Raw genomic sequence first — 26,178 nt, forward strand, 5'->3', positions numbered from 1 at the left:
GGAGCCTGTGCTCCGCAACAGGAGAGGCCACAACAGTGAGAGGCCCGCGTACTGCGAAAAAAAAAAAAAAAAAAAGATGGGGTACATATATACACTGGAATACTACTCAGCCATAAAAAGGAACAAATGATGCCATTTGCAGCAACATGGATGGAACTAGAGATAATAATACTAAGTAAGTCAGAAAGAGACTTATATTCCACTTATATGTGAAATCTAAAATATGACATAAATGAACTTTCATGAAACAGAAACAGACTCACAGACACAGAGAACAGACTTGTGGTTGCCAAGGGGGAGTGGAGCAGGAAAGGGATGGAGTGAGAGGTTGGGGTTAGCAGATGCAAACTATTATATACAGAATGGATAAACAACAAGGTCCTACTGTATAGCACAGGGAAATATATTCAATATTCTGTGATAAACCATAATGGAAAAGAATATTTAAAAAAAAGAATGTATATATAACTGAATCACTTTGCTCTTCAGCAGAAATTAACATTGTAAATCAACTATACTTCAATAAAAAAATTCACACACACACACACACAAACGCTGTCCCTAAACGTGTGGGAAGTGGATACTGGCTCTGTGAGCTGGTGGCTTCAACATGTACCCTCTTGGGTGAGGAGAGATCTGTCCAGGAGCAACACATCATTCGTGCCACCTTCAACCTTTAGGCCCCATTCATCCTCTACCCCACCACCATGCTGTAAGTGGGCCCCGGGAGTCTCTGCAGCCCCTACACACTGCCCAGGGGGTTGGGGTGGTGCAGGAGCCCAGGTTTGTTAAACCAACAAGAACCTTTCTACATATTGGGTTTACTTAAAGTGGGACCATTCCACTGCCTCCCCGTCGCCACCTGGCTCCCCTTGCCTGCTACATACGGCCCTAAGCCCTCCTGGATCCGTGCGCCTCCATAGCTATTGGCTTCTCCTGCCAGAGCTTGACTCGTTAAATTTGGCCTGGGGCCCCCAGCCCCACTTGCTCCTCTCCAGCAGCTCCCCACATATCCTGGTCTTCCCCGCCTCTGGACATTTGCTTGTGCTGGACCCTCTGCTGAGATCTGGCTGGAAGGATACAGGAAGAATGGGAATTTTGTTGATTCCCAGGGCAGGGGTAGCTGAACTGTAAGGGCTGTGGATTTGTCTTGCCAATTCTGAGTCCTGAGTTCCTGGCAAGACACAAAGCCAGGTGAGAAAGCAATGTGAACGAATGATCAAACAATTGAGTGAGTGAATGGACGCTGGGCTTGCAAAAGAGACGGTGGGGGAACTGGTGGTCAAGCCACATTGGTGGGGGGGGGGCAGGAGGGACAGAATCTGGGTGTGGGCTGAACCCCCGTCCTCCCTCCTTTGCCAAGGAGAAAACCAAAGTCCAGTCCCAGAGCCAGTGTTTATTAGCAAGATGGAACCCAAGGGCAGGTGTGGCCTGGACAGCAGAGGGCTGCCAGGAGCCCCCCCCCACCTACCCAACTGCCCCCCAGAGCTATTTACACCCATCATCTGAAGTGGTGGGCAGAAGGGAGCCCTGGGGAGCCCCTGCAAGCCCCAGGCCTCCACCATGACCCCCTCTCCCCTCAGCGCTGCCTGAGCCTGGCCCCTCTGCTTTACTCCCAGCCCCTGCATCACAGCGGCACCGAGAAAGCAAAGAGGAGGTAGAGTGGCCAGGCAGGGAGGGAAGGAGGGGCTGGAGGGGCTGCCCCACCCAGGCAGGGCTCCTCTTCTCTTGTCCCCAATAAATAGAGAATAAATACCCAGGAAAGGGCTGGCCTTGACTGAGTGCCCCTCTCCCAGGCAGGGGCCGGCATCCTGTGCCAGCCCCTTCTTCCCTTCTCTGAGCGCATCTGAGCCCTCAACGCCCACCCCCGGTCTCCAAAGCAGTCCTCGCATCCACATGTATGCCACCAGCACACATGGGCGAGGGTGTACAGTCCGTGCCCCATAAAGGTAGAGCTTGCTCCCTCCCTGTGTCCTGTAGATCCTGGCGGTGGCCATCGAGCAGGTAGACTCCCAGCTGAGCCTGGGGACTGTGTGGTCCTGGCCCGGCCCGGCCAACTGGCCGGGCCTGGTTAGGTGGGCTCCGTTTTCTGCCGTCTCTGACCAGCATGGGTCTAAGTTTTGGATGATGCTGCCGCTGAGGCGGGCTATTTACAACCCACCAATAAATACTGTCTTTGCAGGGGCAGGGTGTATATAGAATATAGATATTTTATATATATATATATATATATTTATCTTTTATATTAAAAGGGACGAGGACTAGGCTGGCCCATCGCAGGGCTCAGACAGCAGGCCTCATGTGTCCGGCGGGTGGTGGCGGCGGTTCCGGGGTTTTTTCTGGTCCTGGGGTTCAGGAGGCCTGGGTGCCCCTGGGGCCTCCCTGGGACTGGGGGGCACATGGCGCCAGTAGCCCTGGCAGTACTGGTGGATGAGGCCCACTTCTGGCTGGGCCAGGAGCTGGGCCAGCTCCTGGTAAGGGGGTGTGGGGGGCCCAGCGCCTGGGGGTGGTGGGACGCTCACAGCTGGGGGTGGGAAGAGGGCAGCATGGACGGCATCCTGGCCCAGTACATGCAGCTGCACTCGTGTGATGACATGCTTGAAGTTGTTCTCAGTGGCTGTACAGGAGTAGAGGCCGCGATCACCAAGCTGCAGGGCACGAAGCAGCAAGCCCTGTTCTGTGCGCAGGAAGCGGTCGTCTGCACGCATCTGTGGGGGCAGGGGCTTGGGCTCAGGGGCTGCAGGACCACCCTGTTGCCCCGGCCAGCTCCCCGATCAGACCACCTCTGGGGCCACCCCATGCAGGGGCACCCATGTGGAATTTCCATATACCAAGAAAAACAAGTTTCCATATAACATCTGAATAATAAACACTTCCATTTTAGGAGGAATGACCATAAGGGGATTCTGTACAATTAGAGAATTCTGGAGCATACACACAATTTCTATTTAATGAGAATAAATAGATGTTGGGGCACCCTCATAGAATTTCCATGTAGAAGGGATTGCCTAGAATCCCTTCCATGTAGAAGGGATGGCCTAGAATCCCTTCCATGTAGAAGGGATTTCCACAATAGGAAGGCTACCCCACAGAATTTCCATATGCTGGAACTCATCCACGTGACATTTCCATAGAATGAGGTATACTGCCAATAAAGCACACATATGGAATTCTCATATAAAAAGGCATGCCTACAAGTAGTTTCCATGTAATATGGACACCCCACAGAGTTTCCATATAACTGGATTCACCCAAATGATCTCCACATAGGGAGGGGAGCTTGGAAGGACTTTCTTAGAATGAGGGCTGCCCCAGTTTGGTTCCTATACCACATTTCACCCACATAGAATTTCGACTGTACAAGGGACTCTCCCAACCATGGTGAGGACTGTGGGGCACAGGAAATCACCTCTCGGCGCCGGTCACTCGGATCTCGCTGGAACAGCCACTTAACGGTAGCCTGGGGCGAGCGGGGCTGGCACTCAAGGAAGGCTGCACTCCCTGCCACGCCATACTGCACAGACTCCACGGCATTCCTATTGGCTGTAGAACAAGAGGGTGCCACATGAAAGCAGCACTACCTCTTGGCAGACTGCAGGCTGGCGAGGGGCACATACAAGGATACCCACCCATACAGGCAGGGCTGTGCCATCAGGCATCCACTCCTTGAGAGGGTAGCCAAGGACATCCCTTCTCCAAAACCCCTCACCCCCTCACCCCCAAGGACCATGTGAGAATCCTTCCAGTGGGGGCCCCACGAGCAGCTCTGTGGGCTGCACAGCTCCACACTGAGGAGCACCCAGTGGTGAGACACAGCACTCACCGTTGGAATTGAACCCACGGCACTGCCTGATGGGGTTCCCGTGCCGGACGTCCTGACGGCGGCTCCGCCTGGATGAAGATAGCTCCTGAAGGAGTATTCCCAAGAAAACTTGCCCCCCAAGTCTCTATAGCCCCGAAACTCCAGGGTAGGATGTCTCACCCATAAAGTCCCCCAGGGTAATATCACATCCACCTCTAGACCTCCAGGACAGAGCCCTGGGTCTGGTGGCCAAAATTCCAAGGGTCTCGGGGTTCACACCTCTTAGAGGACGCTGTGTAGCGGGAACAGGCTTGGCCATCCCAGGCACAGTAGGGGTCCCGGGCAAGGCAGCAGTCGGCACAGGCGGCCCCATATGCCTGGCAGCGGTGCAGGCTCAGGTGTGTGACGCCCACGGCTGAGGCCACGTACAGTTGTTGCTGTGGGCAGGGGTAGGAGCTTGTCAGTTCCCTCCCCATAGCCAGCATTCCTTAGGAGCCAGTTGGGCCAGGCTCCTCCCCTTCTTGCTCTGTGCCTCAGTGTCCCCATCTCTTTGCCAAGGGCTTGACCCCAAGGTGAAGCAGCCTCCATCCCTACCCTCAGCCCACCTCGCCAAAACTCACCCTCTTGGAAGAGATGGTCATGGTCTTAACAGATGCTGGGTCCTAGAAGAAGATAGGGATTAGCTTATGACCCTGGGGACCCCCTTCCTGTCCTGACCTGGAGGTCTGAGGTCAGGAGGTGGTAGTGAGGAGGGCCATGGTGAGGAGGACAGGACTGGGTGGTGTCACACCCACCTTGAAGACCTCCACCTCCTCTAGCATGAGCTCCTCCATCTCCTGGTCATCCTTAGGCAGCACAATGACCTTCTGCACTGTCCCGCGGTCTGGAACGGGCCGGGCAGGGCCTCAGTGGGGCTGAGGACGCTGGGAAAGGGGCACCAGCCTCAGCCCCTTCCCCCACCAGGGCCCAAACCCCCCAAGGGCAGTGGAGTGGGAGAGCTCTGTGCCAAGGTTGAAGAGTTGCCCCCAGATGAGGGGAAGAGGTCTAAGGGGACTGGCCCTGGACAAGGGGGGAGTCACAGCTAGAGTCTGCCCCTCTGACCCCAGACCCTCATTTTGGGAAGCTGCGAACAGGCTGCAGGAAGTGTTCCCTTATGTTGAGGGCTACTGGAACAGCGGTGGGTGCAGTTTGCACGTGCACACGATAGCATGTGTGTCAGTATTTGGACCCAGGTATCCTGGAGGTGTCTGGCTCTGTCCTCCCTCTTTCCACCCAAACATGGGTCCCCAGGCACCCAGTGTCCCTGCTCTCCCGGCCACCAGGGATAGGGATGAAAATGGGGTTTTGCCATCCCCATTCTCAGTTATCCTGGTAATAGAAGCCTCCAAAGGATGAAGGTGGCAGCGCTGACATTGACAACCCTGTAATAACCCCCTAGCAGGGCAGGGCCCAGCCCTATGGATCAGTACCCTCCACCCAGTGGGCCCAGTGTGGGAGGGGCCGGGAGCAGCAGTGGGTACCTGTGCCCAGGAAAAGCACCTCATAGCGCCCGTCGGCTGCATCCACCTGGTCCACGGCAACAGTGGTGAGACGGTAAGGAGAGCCTGTGCGGACCACCAGGGGCCGCCGCTGCAGAGGGTAAACGGCCTGGTACATGAGTGGGTGGGTGCGCATGAAGTTGATCACTTCATCAGGATAGTCCTTGGTGGACTTCATGGATGGTGTGAAGGTTCCACCAGGGCACTGCAGGCAGATGATGAGCATCAGGCCCAGGCTGCCCAGGGCACTCTGGACCCATTAGCTTCAGAAGAGGTCTCTGCTCTGTCTGTCCCCACCAGCTCCACCTGCTCCGCTTCTCAGAACACCCATCTGGGCTTTTGCCCAATACCCAACCTCTCTGCAGGTCCTGTACCAGCTGAGGTCCCAAGGTCTCACATGGTCAAATCCCATGGCCATCTCCCCAGCTTCATGTGCCATGACTTTGTGGCAGCATATGGCAGAGCTGACAATGGCCTTTCTAGGTCCTCATCCCCACCCGCTTGTCTCCTTCCTCTGACTGTTCTTCCAGTGCACCCCTTCCCCAGCTCCACCCAGAGCTCCTTTAACACCCTAGGCATGTGATCAGATCACGAAGCTCTCCTGCTTAGACTCCCGCAGTGGTCCATGTCACACCAAGATCAGGTGAATCGCCTCCCACTACTGCAGGGGCTCCTGCTCACCCCCACCTCTAGCCTGCCTTGAGAACTTCCCTACAACTTTCAGCTTCCAAACAGCCTCCCAGAGGGAGCAGCCTGCCATACCCAGCCACCATCTTTGTTTCAGGATCCTACCTGGATTCTTTCACAGCCCGACACTGTGTGTAAATGGTGGAGTTTTCCTTACAGTGTGTTTTGTTATACCTTCAGCTTTATTGAGGGTGAATGGTGAGTTTATATGTGTGTATGGTCTACCTCCGCCCCCGCCCCCGCCAACTTGGCTGTGAGTGCCACGATGGTGCGGCCTATGTCTGCAAAGGGCCTGACCCAGCACGGTTCTCGTGGAAAGAGAGGAAAGGGAAAGGTGGAGTGAGTGGGGTCCTCACCGTGCCGGGCCGTGGGTAGGGCATCTTCCCTGAGAAGGGCATCCATTGGTAGTTGGGGCCCTCTTTGTGGGCAAAGGGCCCATTGAAGACCATGCGAATGTCAGCCATGGAGTAGACACACACGGCAGAGCCTCGGAACACAGAGCTGCGGGCAAGGCAGGCTGCTGCTGCGGGTGGGGCAGACCCTTGGCCCAGGGTCCCTCCCCAGCCTACCCTCACCCACAGCTCCCCACCAGGATGGGGTCCTCCACAAATCACAGCCCCCAACTCAGCCATACCCTGCCACTGCTGGCCCCAGCCCCAGTCTCACCCCGAGGAGGTAAAGACAGCGTAAATGACTGGGTTCCTCACATCCTGGGTCTGCTGGACAAACACATCCTCTGGGGACAGAAGGAGAGGGGGCTGGGAGGGGTACCTTGGCCACGAGCCCCAAGGCCCTGCCCAGTCCTGGGTGGGGGGCACCAGGCTTCCCCTGACCACCCATCCGGCTGCCATCCCCTGCAGTAGCTATAGGCCCCTGCCCGCCTGCCGGGTGCTCACGGAGCTCGTCAAAGTGGGTCTCGATGCCATCCTCGCCTGGCACAGAGCAGACCAGCCTTGCCTTCAGGAATGTGCTCCACTTGTTGACCAGGCAGCAGTGGCCGCCGTCATCGTTCTGGGGGGGGGGGAAGGGCAGGGGCTGGGTCAGATCAGCTCACTCACCTCAAAGACCCTGCCAGAGCAGGGCTGACGGAACCAGGACTGGGCCTGGGGAGGGGGCAGCAAGGGGCCTCATACCAGGCAGATCCGCCCGATGCGGGCATACACGGCGGGGCTCTGCGGTGCCTCCGCGGACCGCTCACGGAAGAAGAAGTAGAGCTTGTCGTCGTTGCGCTCGGCGCTGTCAGGGATGAGCTCAGCGTGGATGAATGAAGGGTCTGCAGGTGTGCAGGCATCAGTGAACCGCACCCTCCTTGGACAAAGCCTCTTTCCCAGGCCAGGTACAAGAAGACCCCCGAGTCTTCCCGAGATAAGAAACTACCCCCGCTCTAGCCAGTCAAGGGCCAAAAATTCTCCCACGAGTGTTTCTTTATGATCTCTGTGCCGCACCCCAGACATGCTGCCCACTGGAGGTGTTGTGGGCTCTGCTCACCATTGAGCCACCGGGAGTTGTACTGATCCGTGCGCATGGCCGTCTGCTTTCCAAGCGTGCGGAAGATGGCTGCGTCGGTGCCCATGAAGTCGATGTACACACCCGCATAGAGCTCCTCGTCTGTGGGTGGGCCAGTGGGTCAGTCATGGGGACGCCCTTGGCTAAGGCCGGCGCACAGCACACATGACCTCCAGGGCAGGGTCCCATCTCCCCCTCAGGTTCTCCAAGGCGACTGTATCAGTGGGGCGTTGGTGAATGTTTTAACAACTGGCTCTGGGAGGACTGGGATTAGCAGCAGTTGGCTCGGATTAGCAGCCAGAGCCAATTTCTGTGGTGTAAATACTCCCACCATGGCTGATTTCAAGCTACTAACCTGAGGTCACTCACTGAAAGTAGAGTTGGGAAGACCTGCCAAAACCATTGTCTAGTATTTCCACCCCATAGATACGAGAAATGTAAATAATCTCAAGAACATAGATAATAAAATGTAGTAAAATAATTAGCAAGTAATGAGTTTTGAGTATTTTTACCTTTGTTTTTAAAGTAATTTATTTAACTATAAGTGTATATAATTTACTTTCTAATAATAGCTGTGTTTAACAGCTGGCTCACAAAATACCTGAAAATTTAAACAGAAAATTTGACAAACACACTGGCTCCAGCACACCACTCCAAGTCTTCCCTCTAGACTCCCCCAGGGCAGGCCCTGTCTTCCCCCATCAGACTCCCTGGTCTGGACCCTGCCAGCCGGCTAGGACCTTCTTACTCACCAAGAGGGAGAGGATAATGCCCACCCTCTGCCTTTCCCAGGCTTGGAGGTGGCACACTGCCCAGCAGCTGCTGAGAGGCAGATTCGGTTGGGCAGCCAGAAAGTAGGCAGAGTGCAGGGACCTGGGTCAGCAGTGGGCTCGCCCAACCTGGGGGTAGGGGAAGCAGCTGCTTCTGAGGCCCCAGGCAGGACTGCTCCCCAGAGAACATTCTCCCAACTCTCCCAGACACTTGGCCAGACCAGAAACAAACTCCCCTAGCTGGTCTCTGGGCCAGGACTCTCCACTGGTGCTGCCTGTGGGCCTCTCCCAGCCTCCCAGACAATCCGAGAACACGCTATGGGACCACCGCCTCATACCACCCTCAGTACAGACTCCGCTTGTCTTCTCTTCCAGGAAGCCTGCGGCCAGGAGGGTTCTGGCCTTTGCATGGACCACACTGTGGATTTCAGGGTAGAATCTGCCCCCTGCGCCCACCGCACCCCCATTCGAGGGGCTGGATGGAGGCTCATATCACCTAGTCTCTGCCCCTCAGCGCACACTGGGGTCTGGTCTGTACCCTTCCCCTTGCCAAGTGGGGCCACATTGCGGGGGTGATGGGGGGGGCAGGTTTCAGACACAGCAATTTCACGGTCTCTTCCCTGGGGTAAAGTGTTGGTGCCATGCTCCCTGCTCCAGAGGCAGAGGTCACACCTTTAGGCTTTAGAACCAGGGTGGGGTGGGAGCACTCACTGATGAGGGCTGAGGCTGTGTCCAGCTTGGGATCGTAGGGACACTTGCCCTTTCCTGACTCGAGTTTCTCAGGCTCCAGGTAGAAGATGTAATCCTGCAAGGCAGAGAGGGGCTCAGCATCATCCAAGCCATCCCGCACAGGAAAGGTAAGGGTCATCAGGCTCCCAGGGTGAGAGCGAGCCCCCAGGGAAACCCTGAAGCCACCCTGCTTCACTCCCCAGATCTCATTGGGTTTTAACTCTATCTTGCCAGGTCTCCCAGGGCAGGGCGGTGCTGAGGGTTCCCAGGGAGGTGCTTCCTGGTCTAGATCTCAGATAAGACCTGGGAATCATGTCTCGGAGGACTCTGCTTTGGGGACCATGAGAGGGGCATCAGGTGGGCTTGTAGGGGCTGAAGCCCCTCCATGACAACTAGTTCAGGAAGACTCTGGCCGGGGCCCCTTTGGGCCACAGAGGCACAACTCTTTGAGCTGTGGCTGCCTGTCTCGGGCCACGAAGGGCAGGGGTACTGGCCAAGGGCCTGGGATCCTGTCCTTTACCATCAGGTCCCACCAGGCCAGAGGGCTCTGAGGTTATTGTGTCGCCAGGTTTTGTGCCCTATCTGTGGTCCTCAGGATAGACTAATAGGCCAGGGCCTTTTCCCTGCCCCTCAGCAGAGCCCCCAGCTCCACATGTCTCCGCAGGGAGCCGGGAGTTGAGGGGTCCAGCCCAGACCACATGGAATTCACAAAGCCCCCCACATGCCTCCCAGCCCATCCCTGAAGATGCTAGGAGGAAGGCTGGTGAAGGCACTGGGACCAGGACGAGCTCATGAGGAGGTTAAGGGAGGAAGAGGAGAGAGGCACAGAGGCAGGAAGGAGGTGGCAGCAGGTGGCAGGGATGGTGATGGGAAGGTGTACACAGGCCTGCTTCCAGTTACACTCTGCACACATGACTTCCTGCACACATGGGGCTGCACACACAGCTCGGCACGCATCACTGCCAACACACGGAACCCACTGTTCACACCCTGGGCACACACAGGCAGAGTCTGAGCGGCCCCACTTCTCAGCACTCCCTGCCACAGACACGCGAGCTCAAGTGACCACTTGCTCTGTCACTCACCGGCAGCCCCTGCCCCCCTGCCCGCCCCTGCCCAGCCCCAGTGCCCCCCAGCCCCGGCCCAGCCCCTCAGCCCTGTCCTGGGTCAAGTCTAGTAGACACACAGCTCTGCCCCTCCCACCCCAGGGGTTAACCCATGCCCCAAGCGAGGCATGGGGCATGGACTCCTAAGAGCTATGTGTCAGGCTGCACACATGTGCCATTTTCCTACGCTGGGTGCTAAGTAAGGTGTGGGTTGGAGAGTGCCCAACGCGTGCCCACGCATGTCTACACACGTGTTCTGAGGGCGGAGGCATGGCTGTCCCCAGGGCTCCTGTCTTTCCCACCTGATGGCTTCATGATTTCTTGTCACACTGAGGCTGACATGAGTCCAACTGGGAATGCCTTCAGAGGCTGAGGGCACTGCAGGGGAAGGGGTAGGAGGGGGGCACAGAGGTGGACGGAAGACCCTGGAGAGGCTGGCCTGGGGTGCAGGCTCCTGGCTGGAAGGCCAGGCCCAGGATGAGTTCGGTTCAGAGGCAGCGCTGCCTGGCAAGAGCCTGAAGGGATGAGGCCCACCTGGCGTGGGGCTGTGGGCGTCGGGTGGAGGGCACCATCGGTGGCTCTGCTGCCTCGGCCTCTGACCACCTGCATCTGGGTCCAGGGAGTGGCCTGAGAAGACGAGGAATACAGGTTAGAGCCAGGGGTGGCAGGGGCTGGGGGAGCGGGCTCGGGCTGCCAGCTTCTCACACCACACATGCCAGGAACACATGGGAGCACCTGAGCCCCCAGAGCACATATATGCACCCCTGTGTGAACACATACACACAGCTGGGGCACACCTGCACACACCTGTGCCCCTTAGGTCCAGTCGTTCTCACACACTCCCTACAAGGTCACACCAGCTCACACACATGCCCACATGGAAATGGAGGAGGGCAAAAGCGGGCGGGGTGGGGCAGAGCTGAGGAAGGGGCAGCTCTCCCCCAGGCCGTATGGCAGAAGCTGACCCAGGCGTCCAGCCTCCTGATGCTGAGGCCCCCGCCAGGCCCTCTGGCTTGGCTGCAGGGGCACCGTCCACATATGGAGGAAGCGCTCACTACATGCCAGGCACAGTGCTAAGAGCTCTGAGAGCGTTAGCTCACTGCCTCCTCCTCACACCGACCTGTGAGAAAGGCAGCTATTAGCCCCATTTTCAGGAGAGGAAACTGAGGCTCTGAGAGGTGGAAGAAGTCACTCACCCAAGGTCACAGGGCCGGGAAGTGGCAGGGCTGGGGCTCAAGCCCATCCTCCCATCAGAGGCCTGGAAGGTAGCTATCAGTGGGGGCAGCACAGGGCCAGGGTGGGCGAGGCTTACCTGGGCACGGCGGCCGCGGTTTACATAAGTGCACATGGGGTTGTAGGCGCCGGTCCCGCACACATACAGGTGTGTTCGGTTCCAGGGCTGGATGAGCCTGACGAAGTTCCCGCACTCACCCTGGGGCCAGAGGGAAAGCCAAGGAGGTGCCCAGATGCCTGCCTGGCCCCAGTGCCTTCCTGGAGTCCCCTGTCCCCCGCCACCACCTCCCCCCACCCCACCTGTGACCCCACGGCACTCACGTTGCCATCCTTGCCTGAGAGCACGCACTCCTCAATGCGCTGTGGGGAGGCTGCCCAGTGGATCTGCCAGAGATGGAGGTCAGAGGGCCCGCTGGAAGGGCCCCCAGCCCTGGGGCGCGCGTCCCTCGTCCCCCCAACACATCTGGGCTGGCCCTTACAATGAGGGGCTCGCGGTTGATGTCATGCAGGTCCAGAGACAGCACGTAGTCCTTGCTGCCCACATACATGCGGTCGTGGTCCTCGTCCTTGAGCAGGATTCGGTAATCAGTTGTGTTGAGCAGGAAGTTGAAGAAGTGGGCCGTGCCTGTGGCCTTAAGCTCTGTGGGCAGAGGGCAGAGCAGCAGTGAGGGCTCTTGGAGACCATCCACCCATACCCCCTTTGACAGAGGGGTAGCCCCACCACACGGTCATCTTAAACCCCCAGCTTCCCCTCCAGGGCCTGCTTGGTTCCCTCTCTAGTCCCTGACATTCTGGGGAGGAGAAAGTGGGACAGGTGGGCAGGCCAGGTAAGGGGCCACACCCAAAGCCGGGGCCCTGATTCATCGGCAGCCCAGCCAGTCTCTGGGTCCCAGTGAAAGGGCAGCGGGCGTGGGCCAGGGTGCGTGATGGCATCAGAGACTCTCTGCTCAGGTGAGGGGTTAATGTTCCCATGCTCAGGGTGGGGCCAGCTTCCCACAGGGGCCTAAAAGGGTTAATGAGCAGGGGTGTAGGGGGCAGGTGCAACCAGGACAGCTCACAAATGCTGGCACAGAGCCAGGGTGCCCTGTCCTCACCCCAGCTGCCAACAAGACAGAGGGCAAAGCTGGCACACAGCAAGGTCCCCACCTTGTCTGAAGCAGGTTAGCCAGGACACCGGAAAGCGCTGCTGGAGCCAAACTGCCCAACAGACCTTGGGCTTCCCCCAGACCCCACAGGGTTGCTGATGGTGGAATCCTCAGGCCACTCTGAACCATCCAGGAAGTCTTTCCCAGGAAAGAGGCCCTCCCCCTAGTGCTGCAGCATCCCCGGGGCTGGGGACAGGGTCCAGCTGAGTCCTCAGTTTCCCTTCTGCGTGAGTCTGGCAGCCCTGGCCCTCTCACCCTCAGGTTGCTGGGGGAAAGTCCTCCTTTCTGGGGATGAAAGACAGGAGGAAACTAGGCTAGTGATAGGCCAATGACAGAGAACTCCAGGAAACTTGGGAACCTTCCTCTGGGAGAGGGAGTTCCGAGGGGTCCCCTTGGCAAGTCCCTCCTCCACCTACCCCCAGCTAGTTTTAGCTCCGCAGGAGAGAAGAGATTGCAATAAGGGTGATGCATATTCACCAGCACAGGAGGCTTGAGATGGCAGCACACAGAAGAGTATGTACGCGTGCACATGGCCCAGGTATACACACACGCACATGTGTGTCCTACATCAGATGATGCATCCACCAAGGGGAACATACACCTCGCATCTCCCTGCCCCACATCTGGTAACCCATTTCACAGGTGGGGCGATCAAGGGGGAGGTCTGGAGAGGGAGAATCTGAGCCTGGGATCTGAGGTCACTGAGAGCCATAGATGCTGCCTGAAGGTGGAACCAGCAGGTGGCCCCATCCCATTTAGTCAAGGCCGCTGTCTCTGACTGGCCTGGCTGACCTTGACCCCTGCTGTGTGCTGGAGACCCGGGAATGGAGCTGGAGGGGCTGTGCCTGAGAGCAGCTCTGAATGGGAGCTTCAGGATGTGCTGAGATGGGTGTGTGAGGTGGACTGGGAGCCAGGGGAGTCCCACAGCAGACCCAGAGCCCACTTTTGAGGGCTGGGCAGGGCAAAGGCCTTGCCCTGCCCAGCCCTGACTATGGCAGCAAGAGAATACAGGTGATGACCTTGGCCCACCACTGGGACGCAGGGACGCCAAGGGATCAAAGGGCCGATCCCTGCCTGGCTACAGCCTCATCGGCGGTGCCTCTGAAGTCCCGGGCAGGGCAGCCCGGGCACCTGTCCTGCACCTGTTGTTGGGCCACTCGGAGTCCCCCGCCTGGCCACCCGGCCATAGTGACAACAGGAAAGTAAACACTCCCCCCCCTCGCCGACCCAGGGCCAGGAAGTGGCCAGAGAGGAAGTGGGGCTGCCAGCGGAGCCCCCCCAGGCTGGGACAGCCCGCCAGGGGTTATTTATACCCTGGCTGGGGGCATGGCCTTGACTGTGCCCTCACCCGTCCTGCTAGGCTAGGGGGCATTTGGGGGGCAATGAGGGGAAGGGAGGCGAGGCTGAAGTGGGCGCCTTCAGACACAGACACCTAAGGTGGGGGGAGCTCCAAATATCTAGCCCCCGGGATGCAACCAGCCATAATGCCTACCCTCCCATCCCTGCCTAGCCTTGGGTCCCTATAATCCAGACCCTCCCCCTCTACAGTGCTAGGACTCCCAAGTCCAAGTCCCCCTCCCAAGTACAGACAGAGGAGACACCATTCAGCAGATGAGGAAACTGAGACCTACGTGAGGAGCAGGAGAACAGCCTTGATCTGACATCCTTCCTCTCAACTCTCCGTGCCTGAGCCCTTTGGTAGAGGTGGGAATGGAGGGAGCCTCTCACTTAGTCATCCAGTACCTATTATGTGCAAAGCCCTGTGCTCATTAACATCCAAATTACAGATGAGAGGCACAGAGCAGGGAAGTGACATGTCAGTGTGCATGGAGCGTGATATTCCCACCCAGGTCCATGGCCTTTTGGGCTAAAGGAGGGGCAGGTGGCGGCAGAGCCAGTCCTGGTGGTGGGGACTGCCTGTTGGGAGGGCCAGGGCCGGAAGGTGACTCGTCCTCCATTGACAGGGCACATGACTCAGGACCCTCGGGACCCCTCCCGGTGGCCACGGGATATGGCGTCAATGGCTCTGTTGTCACAGGATGTGATGTTTTGGTCTCTGTGGAAACTAAGGTGGGTGTAGGGAGCCCCCATAAGGCTGTGTGGGGTAGGAAATGGGTGGGAGCAAGGGTGAGGAATCTTTGGCTCTGGCATGGGCTTCATGACCCCAGTTGCGGTCTTGGAGCGCTCATTTCCCTCATGCCAGATTGTAGTAAAGAATTCAAATAAGGGTCCCCATGACAGCCCTGCACCCCCAGCTCCAGACACGAAGACTGAGGCCCAGGGGAGAGTGGTGCTCACCTTAGGTCACAGGGTGAGGAGTGAAACTGGTGTGCTGTCCCCACCTCCTCACTCTGCCGCAGGGTAGAGGAACAGGGGGCCTTCACTCCTCCAAGAAGCCCAGGTCAGGGCAGATGGTGGTTGAGTAGCCCTGGGCATCCTGCTCTGACACCTGCAGTGTCAGCAGGGCTAGAGCCTACTGGCCCCCAGCCCCACTGAGGAGCAGGGACTTGGGCCAAGGGGACCTGGGGGCCTGAGGGGGCATGGATGTATGTGGGGGAGCTGACATGGACTGAGGTTGCTCCTTACCCAGGCCAGTCCCCACCTCTGCTCCACTTGCCCCAGGCCCAGCTCTGATAGCAGGAGTGTGGCCCCTCCCCCAGCCCCAGGACAATACAGAGGGAGGGGCTGGGGCACAACCAAAGGCTCTGTGGGTGTCAGGGATTCAAGTCTGTATAAGCTTTGACCTTGGGGAGGGAGGGTGGTGTGCCTGAGTGATGCTCCAGGGAAGAGCTCCCCACCCCCATGCCCTCATCCAGGCTGGGCACAGGTTGGGTGGGGTGACATCCGGGAAGGCTTTTCCCGTCATGGGGAAGGAAGAGCCTTTTCTGGCATCAGACACCTCATTTCCGCAGTCGTTTCCAGCCTCTAGCACTCTCCCATGGCCATTAGACACTTGGGGTCCTGGCCCAGAACGGCCTGGCAAAGGTCCAGAGGCAGGAATTTTCTCAGTGTAAAGGAGGCTTAATCCTGGGGGTCTCTGTTTCTTCCTCTCTGGGAAGCAGCTGATGATGCCTTGCTTTAAAGGAGGTGGTGGGCGAGGACAGCACTGAGGAGGCGTGTCTGCAGCCCTCACCCGCAGACCCCGAGTGGGCGGCCCCCGACCCCTGCTGCCCGTCTCTAGGACACCAGGTCTGCTGCCAGTGAGGCAGGGGCTGCTGCAAAAGGGGGGTCTTGGATCAGAGATGGGTATCCCGCCCCCTTGGTTACAGCCCTACAAAGCAGCAGGCCCTGACAGACAGTGTCACCTCTCTGGGCCGTGCTTGGGTACTGGGAGGTGATAGACAGGTCCCGGCAACTCAGCCCTGACCTCTGACTTCATGTGGGCTGGTCCAGCCTTAATCCCTAAGATGAAGAGAAATGAGGCTGGGGGTGAGGGGTGGGGGTGCTGGCCGGGGTCTCTGGTTAGTACTTTATCCCCCTGCCCTTCTGAGGAGGGAAACTCAGGTGGATAAGCAGATGGTAGCAGTGGCAGCAGCAGGAATGGCAGGGTCCCTCCTGGACACCCCCGTGGGCTCTAGGGAGGGTTGGCCCCCAGCCCCTTTACCACTCCCTCAAGCTGTGAGGGGCCCCAGAGGAAGGCCCAGGGGCTGGGCTGACCCACTGGCTCTCGGCCTAATCCTCTTTTAATGAGCGGCCAGCCGGAAGGCCTCAGCCCCTGGCCACAGCCTTGTAACCCTGGAGCCCCAGCCAGGCGAGCCGGGGGCAGGGCCTCCCTAAAGCCTTTGCATGCACCTTTCTCCCTGCTCAGCACATCCACCTCACTCATACCTCAATGCCAAGACTCCAACCCTGGCCAGGCCAATCCAGGGCCCCAGCATCTGCCTTGACATACCAGGGTGACATCTGCCTTGTGCTCCCATGGACCCTCTCCTAGGCATTTACCATTTGTTCAGGTCCAGGTCCCACATGGGGCTGGGCAGAAGAGGCTGTCACCTTTGATTCAGGGGCTGGCTCTCCCAGTCCCACCTCCCACCCCACCCCTAGAGATGTTCTAGATGGGAACCCCTAGAAGCCAGACCCAGGGTTTTGCCTGGGGCTTAAGCGGCCTCCTCCCTGGGGGGTAGGCTCCAGGTTCCTTTGGCCCCAAGTCCCTCAAAATCTGTCCTCTTCAATCCCATCTCTGGATCAGGCTGTCCAGATCAGAGACCCAGAAGCCTCCCTAGGAGCCATCCATACTCGCCCCTCTTCCCCCTAGGCAGGTGAGCCAGGTCAGTGCCAACAAAACCAATTACAGCCGCTCTCACCCAATTAGCAACTAATTATGGCCTCATAGTCCATTCAACATAATTAACATGTAAATGACTCCACGTGTTTATATTCAATAACGGCTCTGATTGAATTTAATTTAAAAGTCTGAACTGGGGACCCAGTTACCGTATTTCATCACTTAGAGCTGCCACTTCCTGGGAGAGGGACCCAAGGCCAGAGTGAATGGTGGAGGGGCAGGTGCCAAGACACTGGCCCAGCGCTGGAGAGGGTGGAGATGGTTGTAGTCCCTGCCACCCTGACATGCCTATCCCAGGGGTGCGGGGAGGTGGTGAGGTCAGAAGAGCCCCCAGTGGGACCCGCAAGATGGGAAATCCTCTGGAACAAGGGGCCCCTTCTTAAGGGCTACTGTAAACATCGCAGCTGTTCAGTAAACACCAAGCTGGAGCTGAGCTGGAGCAGCCCAGCTGGGCTAAGCTCTGCTGCAGGCTTCCCTCCCATTTTGGGGGCTAAGGGCTGGGGGTTGGGGGTTGGGGGTTGGGGCCTGGGGCCTGGGGCCTGGGACCGGCAGGCCCAGGCATGCTGTTCCCACGCCCGTTCCGCCCCAGCGCCCACCTGCTCCGCCCAGGAGAAGACAGGCTGGGGGCACAGCTCATCCTGACCTGGGAAAAAGCCAGGTGGGAAGGGGCAGCAGAGTCACTCCCTGGCACACACACCTGGTGGACAGCAAAGGTTCTACATCTCTCCCCACTAAGGATGTCCAGTGACTTTAGACCATTGTGTCCCAGCAGGTAGGGAGCCCTCCAGCCTCGGTGCTTCCATTGATCCCTGACCACCCCCAGGACCACATGGTGCCTGACTGTTCTAGGTCTGGGCTGGTGGCTCAGGGGGCCAGGATGTCCTACCTGGACCCGAATGGCGTGCATGGCTGCCTAGGAGGACACCTTTGGGCATTCGCAGGCCAGGCAAAGTTCAGAGCTCTTGCCCAGCTTGGAAAAGACACAGTGTGGTCAAGGAGGCTGGCTTGAAGGGGCAAGGCGGTCCCTGAGCCTGGGGTGGGAGGAGGGGGCCTGGGCCAGGCAAGCAGCTCACACTGGAATGTGCCCCAAGAAGTGGGAAGGGGGTGGGAAGAGGGGCTGGTCCTGAGGGGAGGGTGGCACCAATCCATTTCTCAGGTGGGCAGAGTGTATCAGAGCCTCCAGTTCCACAGGCCTCGGGGGCCCACCCCTCCTCCCACATTCCAGACCTGGCCCGGAAACCCCTCACTCCTTCCTCCACCACCTCCTCCTCCCTGTGACTGCAAAAGACAACAAACTCTCCATGGCTCATTTACTCTGATAAATCAACCAGACGGACAGGCCAGGATGGGACCAACACGCTGGTGGGTGTCAAGACCCTCCCCCTGCCCTGGGCCCAGCCCCCATCTCTGCCCTCCTCAGACTCCTGGGGTCCCTGTAGCCCCTCCACATCACCCACCCAGAGATTCCCAGGATGCCCCAGACAGTCTTAGCGCCCCCCCCCAATATTCAGATGGGGAAACTGAGGCACCGCACAGACAGATGTGTGCTCAGGGTCAGCCTTGAGGGATGTGGTGAGGCTGTGTCAGGACTCCAGGCATGACTTAGCTGGTCGTCAGTCCAGAAAGGCAGCGGGTACTCCACACAGGCCTGGTGCTAGGACTGGAGGATGCTAAGCAAAATGACAGTGTGAGCAGCCTTGAGCAGAGGAGCCTGGAGTGCCACCCATTCCACCTCAGGTGCTGCAGGAGCCCAGGAGGCCCGCACATTCTAGCTGTTGCTCTACAGTTGTAGTGTAGGACCGACAGGAGCCACCCAGGCTGGTGGACCAGCAGGTCCACACAGTGGACCCTGCCCCTGGAAGGAAATGAGGGCATCAGCACTGAGCCCTAAATGGGAAGAACAAAGCTCTTGGCTGGGTGCAGAGACCTTAGAGGAAAGAGCATGTCCGGGTAGGAAGCCACGGAGGGGTCATGGTAGTGGTGGGAGGAGATGCAGACAAGGGGGGATCAGGGGAAGGAAGGAAGGAAGAAGACTGGGGGAAGGGGGGTGGAGCCAAGGCCTCACGCCCCAAAGGCCTCCTGGTCCCTGGAGGGGCCTGTTGCTTTGGGGCTGTCCCTACCCTGTAGAGATATAGCAGATAGGCAATACTTGCCAGCAGCCCCATTGAGAATGCCACAGGTCAGCCTAGCTGAGCCACCCTCCGCCATGGGCTGGCCTCCTGGAACCTAGGCCAGCAGCCACCGTCCAGACCCCATTCTTTGCCGGGTCAGGATCAGTAAGCAACCCCAGGGGGCCTCCACCCTCTCCCAGGGGCTGCTCAGCAGCCTGGGGGGCGGGGGCCTGCAGGCCTGCCAAGCTCAGGCACCCACGTGAGCTGGGCTTTGGATTCAGATCGGAGCCTTCTGGCATCCAGGCCTCTGGCAAAGGCCCTCTTGCTATTTCTAAGAAAAATGCAGCAGGAATCTTCTCTGCTTCTACAAAGCACCACGGGCTCCCTTGAGGCAGGGCTCAGATTCCCAGGACAGCGCCAGGTCAGGCCAAGAAAACATACTCTCGGGCCAGTCATGTAGATGCCCAAGTGAGCAACCCAGGTCTGGTCACCCCTAGCACAAGCTGTAGGAGCTAGAACAGTGCAGGGTGTGGGGGCGGGGGGGTTGCGGGCTGTGTCACTGCAGCAGATCGTGGGCCCCAACCAGACTGGGACACTCATCTCCAGGAGAGCCCCCTCCATGGCATCCCTTCCCCAAATGCATTATCTTTTTCCCAGTATGTATTTGGTAGCTCTGCCATGAAAAAAAGAGCTCAAGGGCTTCCCTGGTGGCGCAGTGGTTGAGAGTCTGCCTGCCGATGCAGGGGACACGGGTTCGTGCCCCGGTCCGGGAAGATCCCACATGCCATGGAGCGGCTGGGCCCGTGAGCCATGGCCGCTGAGCCCGCGCGTCCAGAGCCTGTGCTCCGCAACGGGAGAGGCCACAACGGTGAGAGGCCCGGGTACCGCAAAAAAAGAAAAGAGCTCAAAAACCACAAGGAGAAAAGTGGAAACTCTATATCCTAGCACCAAGAGCAAGACTCCATCTAGCATCTCGCCCTTCCCCAACTGCTGCACCGCACACACCCCGCCTCTGCTCCTGCTCTTCCCGCTCCCGAAATCTCCCTTCCCATTTGTGATATAGCTTCCTCCACAAATCCTGTCCAGACGCCCATGGTAGGCATCCTCCTCCTCCTGACCCCACTCCACCCACAGGGCTCAGGGTCCCTCTTGCAGTCCTTTCCAAACACCAACTGCTTTACCAAAGGTTAGAAATCTAGAGGGAGAGGTGAGGCAGTGCGGACTTCTTGGGCACCCCCAGGATCAGCCCTCAGCCACCCTCACAGTAGCTCTTAGTTTCTGAGACTTCCTTCGCCAGAGCCGTAACTGTATTCACAAAAAGTTAATGCACAAAACATCATGAAGTCAGCACCATTTTTGCCCCCATTTTACAGATGAGGCAGCAGGGACACAGAGGGGCTTCACTACACAAGGTCTACCCATGGCCAGGATGCAAGCTAGGCAGCTTGAGACCTCAGGATGCTGTTTCCATGGGGCCACTGCTATCCCTACCTTACATGGAGAAACTGGGGGTGGGAGAGCCTAAGCTACTTGTCTAAGATCACACAGCTGACAAGGTAGGATAGAGGTTTGCCTGCCTTCAGGGCCAGCTCCCTCAACCACCACAGCACCACCTCTTCATTCTACCAAATTAAGTGTCCCACTGCCTGCCCTGAGGGAGGAGCTAGAGGTCTCCCAGGAGTCAGAAGCCAAGTACCCACGGCTCTGAAGACACCCTCTGGGCTCCCCACCACCTCTGGAGAGGTCACAGGGTTGGAGGTGCACACACACAGGTGCAGACAGCCAGGAGCCCACTCTGAGGCCGCCACCTCCCAAGCCACAGGGTGAAAGATGCCTTTATGGGCCAGGATGAGATTTTTATCTTGGTGGTTTCTCTTTAAATTCTTTACGATTACGAAGCAGTGGGGGCTGCCAAGGAACATGATTTACTCCTTGAGCATGCACCAGCTCCTCACTCCGTGCCAAGGGAAGCTGGAGCCAGGGAGGGAGGGGTGGGCATCGTGCCAGGGAACCAGAGACAAGGCCTGTGCTGCGGAGGCCCAGCCAGTGGCGGTCCCATCTGAAGCTTGGCTGGACCTGGAAGGACCACAGCTGAGAGCCTCAGGCCCTGGCCTGGCTGACCCAGGCTGGGCCTCAGGCAGGCTCTCGGCAAGCACAAGGACCTGCCCCGCTCTCTCCGAGGGCTGATCCTTGGCCAGCTGAGGGGCAGCCAACCAGCACCCAGGATCTCCCAACTCCCAAAGCGGCCATTTCCAAGTCCCCTCTCAGGAGTGAGGCGGCTCCCGTTTCCAGGAAAACTGAGATCCGAAACGCAGGGATCTCGGCTCAAGTTCATGCTTTGGGTCTTCCTTCCTCCCTCATCAGGCTCATCCTGGAATACCCACGCCTCCCCAGTTTGCTAGCTCCAAGTCTCCCTGTAGCTGTCAAAGCCACCTACCCAGCTCCCTGGTGCCACCCCTGGCCTCCAAGCTCCTGGGCCTTCTCACCTGTCCCTAGCAATCTGAGGCTCCAAGCCTGTTTGGCTGGCCAGGGAGCCCCCCTGGTGGGCAAGGGAGGGTCCTTAAGCTCCCCAGCCCCACTCCTCACACCATGCAGTCAGGCCAGCTAAGTAGAGGCTTGCTAAAGGCACTTCCAATTCAATCCGTATTCACCCCATACTCACTCCCCCTTGGGTGAAGTAAACAGACTGTGACCCTTCCTAACCTCCAATCTCCTCATTTCCTAATAAGGAGACCTGGCGACTTTGGTTCTCGAACGCTACACGCAAACGATGTAAGTGGTGGCACTGTTATGGGCCTAATAGCCCCAGAGGCTCAGGAGCTGGGCTGAGGAGGGCTGGTGGGCAGTCACCAGCACCAACCCATTCACCCTCCACCTGCGAAACATCCTTTCCAAAGAGCAAGCCAGATACGCCCAGACTCTTGAGAAGGTTGAACCCCAGGGCTGCTCTGGTCATAGAAGCCCTTTCCACTCCTGGACCCTGGTTTTCCTTCTCCGAAGGGAGAGAGCTTCCTAGAGGACTCTCATCAGTGGAGGGGCTGGGGAGATGGACAACTGAATTCATAGGAAATAAGCAAACCCAAGTGCTGTTTCTCCAGTGGTAGAGAGCACAAGAAGCCTGACCAGTGCGAACCCAGCCCTTTCCTTGGGAAGTGAGGCTGGGCAGGCTAACGCCTGCACTGCAGGGTCCTGGAGCTCGAGCCCGAGCCTGAGCCCGAGCCCGAGCCCTAGCCCATGGGAGAGGGCTGTGCCTGCATCCCCAACCTGCCCTCCACCCCCAGTCCTGGGACAGGTTCAGACATCAGGCAGAGCCAGGCTCCATCTTAGTCCTGCTCCTGAGTGACCCGGGAAAGCCTCTGGGTCTGATTCCTCACAGGATACCCAGGCAGTCCCCCTCCCCAGGCCTTGGAGGGACTACCACTTGGTTATCATCATGGGTACCTACTGTTACTTCTATTATTTTCATCTTTCCTGACCTCCCCTGGCAAGGTGACCTTCCATTCCATCTCCTTACTCCGGCCTCAGTTTCCCCAGTAGCCCAGCCACCTTATGTCATCACAAGACCGCTTTCCCCCTCCAAACACCTCTTGGCCTCAAGTCCTGGCCAAAGCCAGCCCAGACAGCAGCAGTGTATTGTGGGGGTGGCTTCCTGGGAAAAAGTAAACATTCCCCAAGCTAAACAAAGGAGCTGGCAGGGCCCTCACACCTCCCTCTGCAGTGGGAGGTGGTACCCCAGGGCTTGGACCATCTCAGGGTGGGGGAAGGGAGAGTTTTTTTTCTCCCAGACTTGGCCAGTGACTCTGGGGTTAAGGGGACTCCAGGCCCAGGCAAGGATAGGTGGTGAAAAGAGGGCCCTGCTGCCCAGGCTCTCTAGTTCTAAGCATCCATGAGCTCTCAAAAAATACCTCTCCTGCTCCTGAAAATCCTCCTCACTTGACCCCTCATTTCTGCATGACCTTGGCTGTGCTGCTGATGGAAGCTCAGGAGATGGGCCATAGGAGTCTCCCCACTCTGACTGAACACTGGGTCCCTTCTCCCTTAAACCCTCTCTCAGCTTTAGGCCTGGCTGGGGTACCCAGGCGGATGGGCAGGCAGCAAGCCCAAGCCTGGCCCAGTTCCTGCCTTTGTTCCTTTATCTGCCCTGGGCAGTGTGGCCCCTCATACCAGAACCTCCGGCTTAGAGGGTCTGGCCCGACTAGGCCGGAACTAGCACCTCCCAACTGCAGCGGGACCCAGGCAAGGGAGGGGATGTGCCTAGGGTAAGGGAGGCCCTGAGGCCTGGTATGGCAGCTGCTATATCCATCCAAGGCACAGATGGAGAAACTGAGGCATGAAGCCACAGTGATCACCAGTGTTCCCAAGAGCAGCCCTCTCTATGCCCCTCTTGTATATCCAGGAGGAGAAGCTCCCCCCAGCCCTGGCCACAGCCAGGCCAGGGCCCAGGTTCTGTAGGTCTTTGTCTCTATTCTCACTCCACAGGTGATCAGTGAGGGCCTTCTCCTCACTGAGGGCCACATCGTAGGCATGAGTTGCCTGAGACCATCCAGCACGAGGGGGGGAGAGGGGAGCACAGGGCCTGTTGCACAGTAAGTGCTGAGCTCCCAGGAGGCACCGGCCAGCTGGGTGTCCATTGTCTTTTCAGCCACTTTGTCTGTGAGCATCCTATCTTGTTCACTGCACAGTCCTCAGTGCTCAGCACAGGGCCTGGCACGTGGCAGGTACTCAAGAATCTGCTAAACTAAGTGACATCTAAGCATAAATGTAGGACAGGAGATCAAGTAGGAAACAGAAAGGTCATTCAGGACAGGGAAACCTGCCCGTGCAAAAGCACAGAGGCCTGGGGATGGGGTGGCCCCAGGCAGCCTACAGCCCCACCCCAGGCTGCCAGAAGAGTCGCGCCACAGGCTGGCTGCCAGTGAGTTGGGCTTTTAGTCACTGTGGGTGTCAGCTTCAGAGCTAATTGAGGGGGAATCGACCTGACCAATGTGGGCTTCAGGTGTCATCAAGGCCAGAGCACCAGCACTATTTCTGGCCTCTCCTCTGCCTCCTGCCTGACCATGGCCCTGCCCTTGCCTGAGCCTCGGTTTCTCTCTCTGGAAAAAAGGAACAAAAGCCTTTGCCCCTTTGCCCCTGCAGGTCCAAGAAGGTTTAAAAGGAGTGTACAGAGACCCTCCCAATATCTTGTTTCTTCTGCTTCCTCTCATGGGTCTCCAGGGTGATGACAAAAGTAATACCCAGAGTGGATGTCTTGGTTCCAGGATCCCAGGGGTGTGGAAACCAAGTCACCCGCCCTGCCCCTGTCGGGGGAGGGGATGCTCTATTCTCCCTGCTGGCACCATGGGCTTGGAATGGGATGAGGGGGGACCAGGCCCCTTCAGTATTTATTAATCAGCTCCGAGGACTTCCACCAGGAAAGGGTAGAGATATCAGCAGAATAAGTATCTCACCTTCTTAGGCCTAGGAGAGGAGTTGTCTTTTACAACCCAAACCAATCAACCCTTCTGCCCATTTCTCAGGCCCTGTGCAAGACTCCTTCCAGACACATCCTCAGAAATTCACTCCCCACTCCCCCATCAAGTTGCACGGGTAATATGGGGCCAGGAGAGGGGCTCTGCTGGGGGACATGGGAACATGGTGAGGTGGGGGCTGGGCCTCAGCCAAGCCTGAGGAAGGAAAGGTTGGCCCAGCCTTTCACCCTTATAAGTGCACCCAGAAATCTGGTCAGCCAGGGCTGAGCTGGCCCCACCCAGGGCAGGCAGCTGGACCAAGTGACCCTGGGCCAGAGGAGGGCCAAGGGTGAGAACTCAGCGGTGACCCCAGGTCCCCCAAGCATGGCTGCTGTCCCTTATCCCAGGCCGAGGGTAGACTCTTGGATCATGCGCACCTTTGAGGAAGTGGCTAGTGAGTGAGCCATCGGTATGCCTGGATAGTATGTGTGGCACGCGTGTTTACCTGCCTAGTGGGTTAGCTGCAAAGGTGATGGAGCCAGGGGACTAGCATCTCATTCTGCAGACCCCAACTCATCATTAAAACGTTCCAGTGACTTCAAGGAAAGTGCTCACTGGGGATCTCAGGCCTGTCACAACAGCACGTGCTCTCCCTAAACTCACTGGGTGGTCTAGCCTCTAGTCACAGCCAAGAGCCCCCTCCCCAATTCCTGGGAACCCCTCCCACATGGAGACCCACAGGAAGGTTCCTCAAGCACCCACAGCCCAGCAGAGCAGGTCCTGCTCCTCTAGCTTTCGGAGGCCTCAGTGTCTGCCCGATTGTCTCACCAGGCAGGGCAGGACTAGTGGCAGGGAAGGGCTTCTGCAAACACAAGTGTGAAAGGCAAGACACCTCTGTCACCCCAGTTATCACACAGAGGGAGATGCTCTGCAGACTCAAACCCAGAGGCCACACATTCTGGCTCTAGAAGCGGCCCGGGGACCTCCCTGGCGGTCTAGTGGTTGAGACTCCATGCTTCCACTGCAGGTTCGATCCCTGGTCGGGAACTGAGATCCCTCATGCCATGCAGCCAAAAAAACAAAAACAAAAAAAAGCAGCAGCCCAGACTCAGGACACTTCTCCAAATATCTAAGTAGTCCAGTCTCCAGACTTTCCCAGCAAGTCACCACCTCCTTTGTCACCCCCAACACACCCAGTGTGACCCATGTGGCTGCACAATTTGTCCTTTTTTGCTCTGACCTCTCTTCTCTCTCCTGTGCAACAGGGCCAAGTGCTCTGGACAGAGGAGGATGCTGGGGAACAGCAAGGAAGCCTCTTACCTTTAAATGAGAGCCGGACCCGGGGTGTGGCCGGGAGGTAGTCCTGGGTTGGGGTGGCTGGCCAGGCCCCAGTCAGCAGGGAAGCCCAGAGGAGGAGGCCAGCGACAGGCATTGTGGGAGGGGCCTAGGGCCCAGGAATCAGGCAGCTGGCTAGACACCTGGGAGGGGGAGCAAGATTGCAATGTGTGAGGCAGAGTGGGGTATCCTGCCCTACCAACATTTCCCTGTGTAATTCTGCCCAAGGTGCCTCAGTTTCCCTATCTGAATAAATAGGGTGATGGGTGTCTCCTTGCTCACACCCTCAGACTGGGGCCATGAATGCCTCAGTGTGAAAACCTCATATTCTTTCTTGTCCCTAACAGTGGGTCTGAAGACCAGCCACTGAGTGCAGCCTAGGGTCACCAGGACTAATAGGGACCACGGGAGACTCAAACCCTCCCCGCATCACAGCTTCCTGACTTCCATTCACAGTGCTCAGCTCAAGGAGGTGATCTTACAG

The 26,178-nt window shown here is 58.0% G+C and overlaps 1 protein-coding gene across 2 annotated transcripts in view; it reads right to left on the reverse strand.

The window, feature by feature from the left end:
* Positions 1-1,395: 1,395 nt before the first annotated feature.
* SEMA3F (semaphorin 3F) overlaps positions 1,396-26,178 on the reverse strand; it is a 28,958-nt gene continuing 4,175 nt past the window's right edge. The window contains exons 2-19 of one of the 2 annotated variants that reach the window (XM_081246086.1): positions 25,680-25,837; positions 11,851-12,011; positions 11,693-11,755; positions 11,451-11,570; positions 10,673-10,765; positions 9,015-9,108; positions 7,516-7,635; positions 7,161-7,300; positions 6,924-7,038; positions 6,694-6,763; positions 6,384-6,528; positions 5,323-5,545; positions 4,597-4,685; positions 4,423-4,464; positions 4,082-4,239; positions 3,824-3,891; positions 3,410-3,543; positions 1,396-2,708 (exon numbers count right to left, since the gene is read on the reverse strand). In XM_081246086.1, coding sequence (XP_081102212.1) covers positions 2,298-2,708; positions 3,410-3,543; positions 3,824-3,891; positions 4,082-4,239; positions 4,423-4,464; positions 4,597-4,685; positions 5,323-5,545; positions 6,384-6,528; positions 6,694-6,763; positions 6,924-7,038; positions 7,161-7,300; positions 7,516-7,635; positions 9,015-9,108; positions 10,673-10,765; positions 11,451-11,570; positions 11,693-11,755; positions 11,851-12,011; positions 25,680-25,791 — 2,358 coding nt within the window. In that variant the 5' untranslated portion in view covers positions 25,792-25,837 and the 3' untranslated portion in view covers positions 1,396-2,297. The remainder of the gene's footprint in view (positions 2,709-3,409; positions 3,544-3,823; positions 3,892-4,081; positions 4,240-4,422; positions 4,465-4,596; positions 4,686-5,322; positions 5,546-6,383; positions 6,529-6,693; positions 6,764-6,923; positions 7,039-7,160; positions 7,301-7,515; positions 7,636-9,014; positions 9,109-10,672; positions 10,766-11,450; positions 11,571-11,692; positions 11,756-11,850; positions 12,012-25,679; positions 25,838-26,178) is intronic. The other variant, XM_081246087.1, reaches the window with a different exon arrangement.

Source organism: Mesoplodon bidens (assembly GCF_964165515.1).
Source record: "Mesoplodon bidens genome assembly, chromosome: 10".
Classification (NCBI taxonomy): Eukaryota; Metazoa; Chordata; class Mammalia; order Artiodactyla; family Ziphiidae; genus Mesoplodon; species Mesoplodon bidens.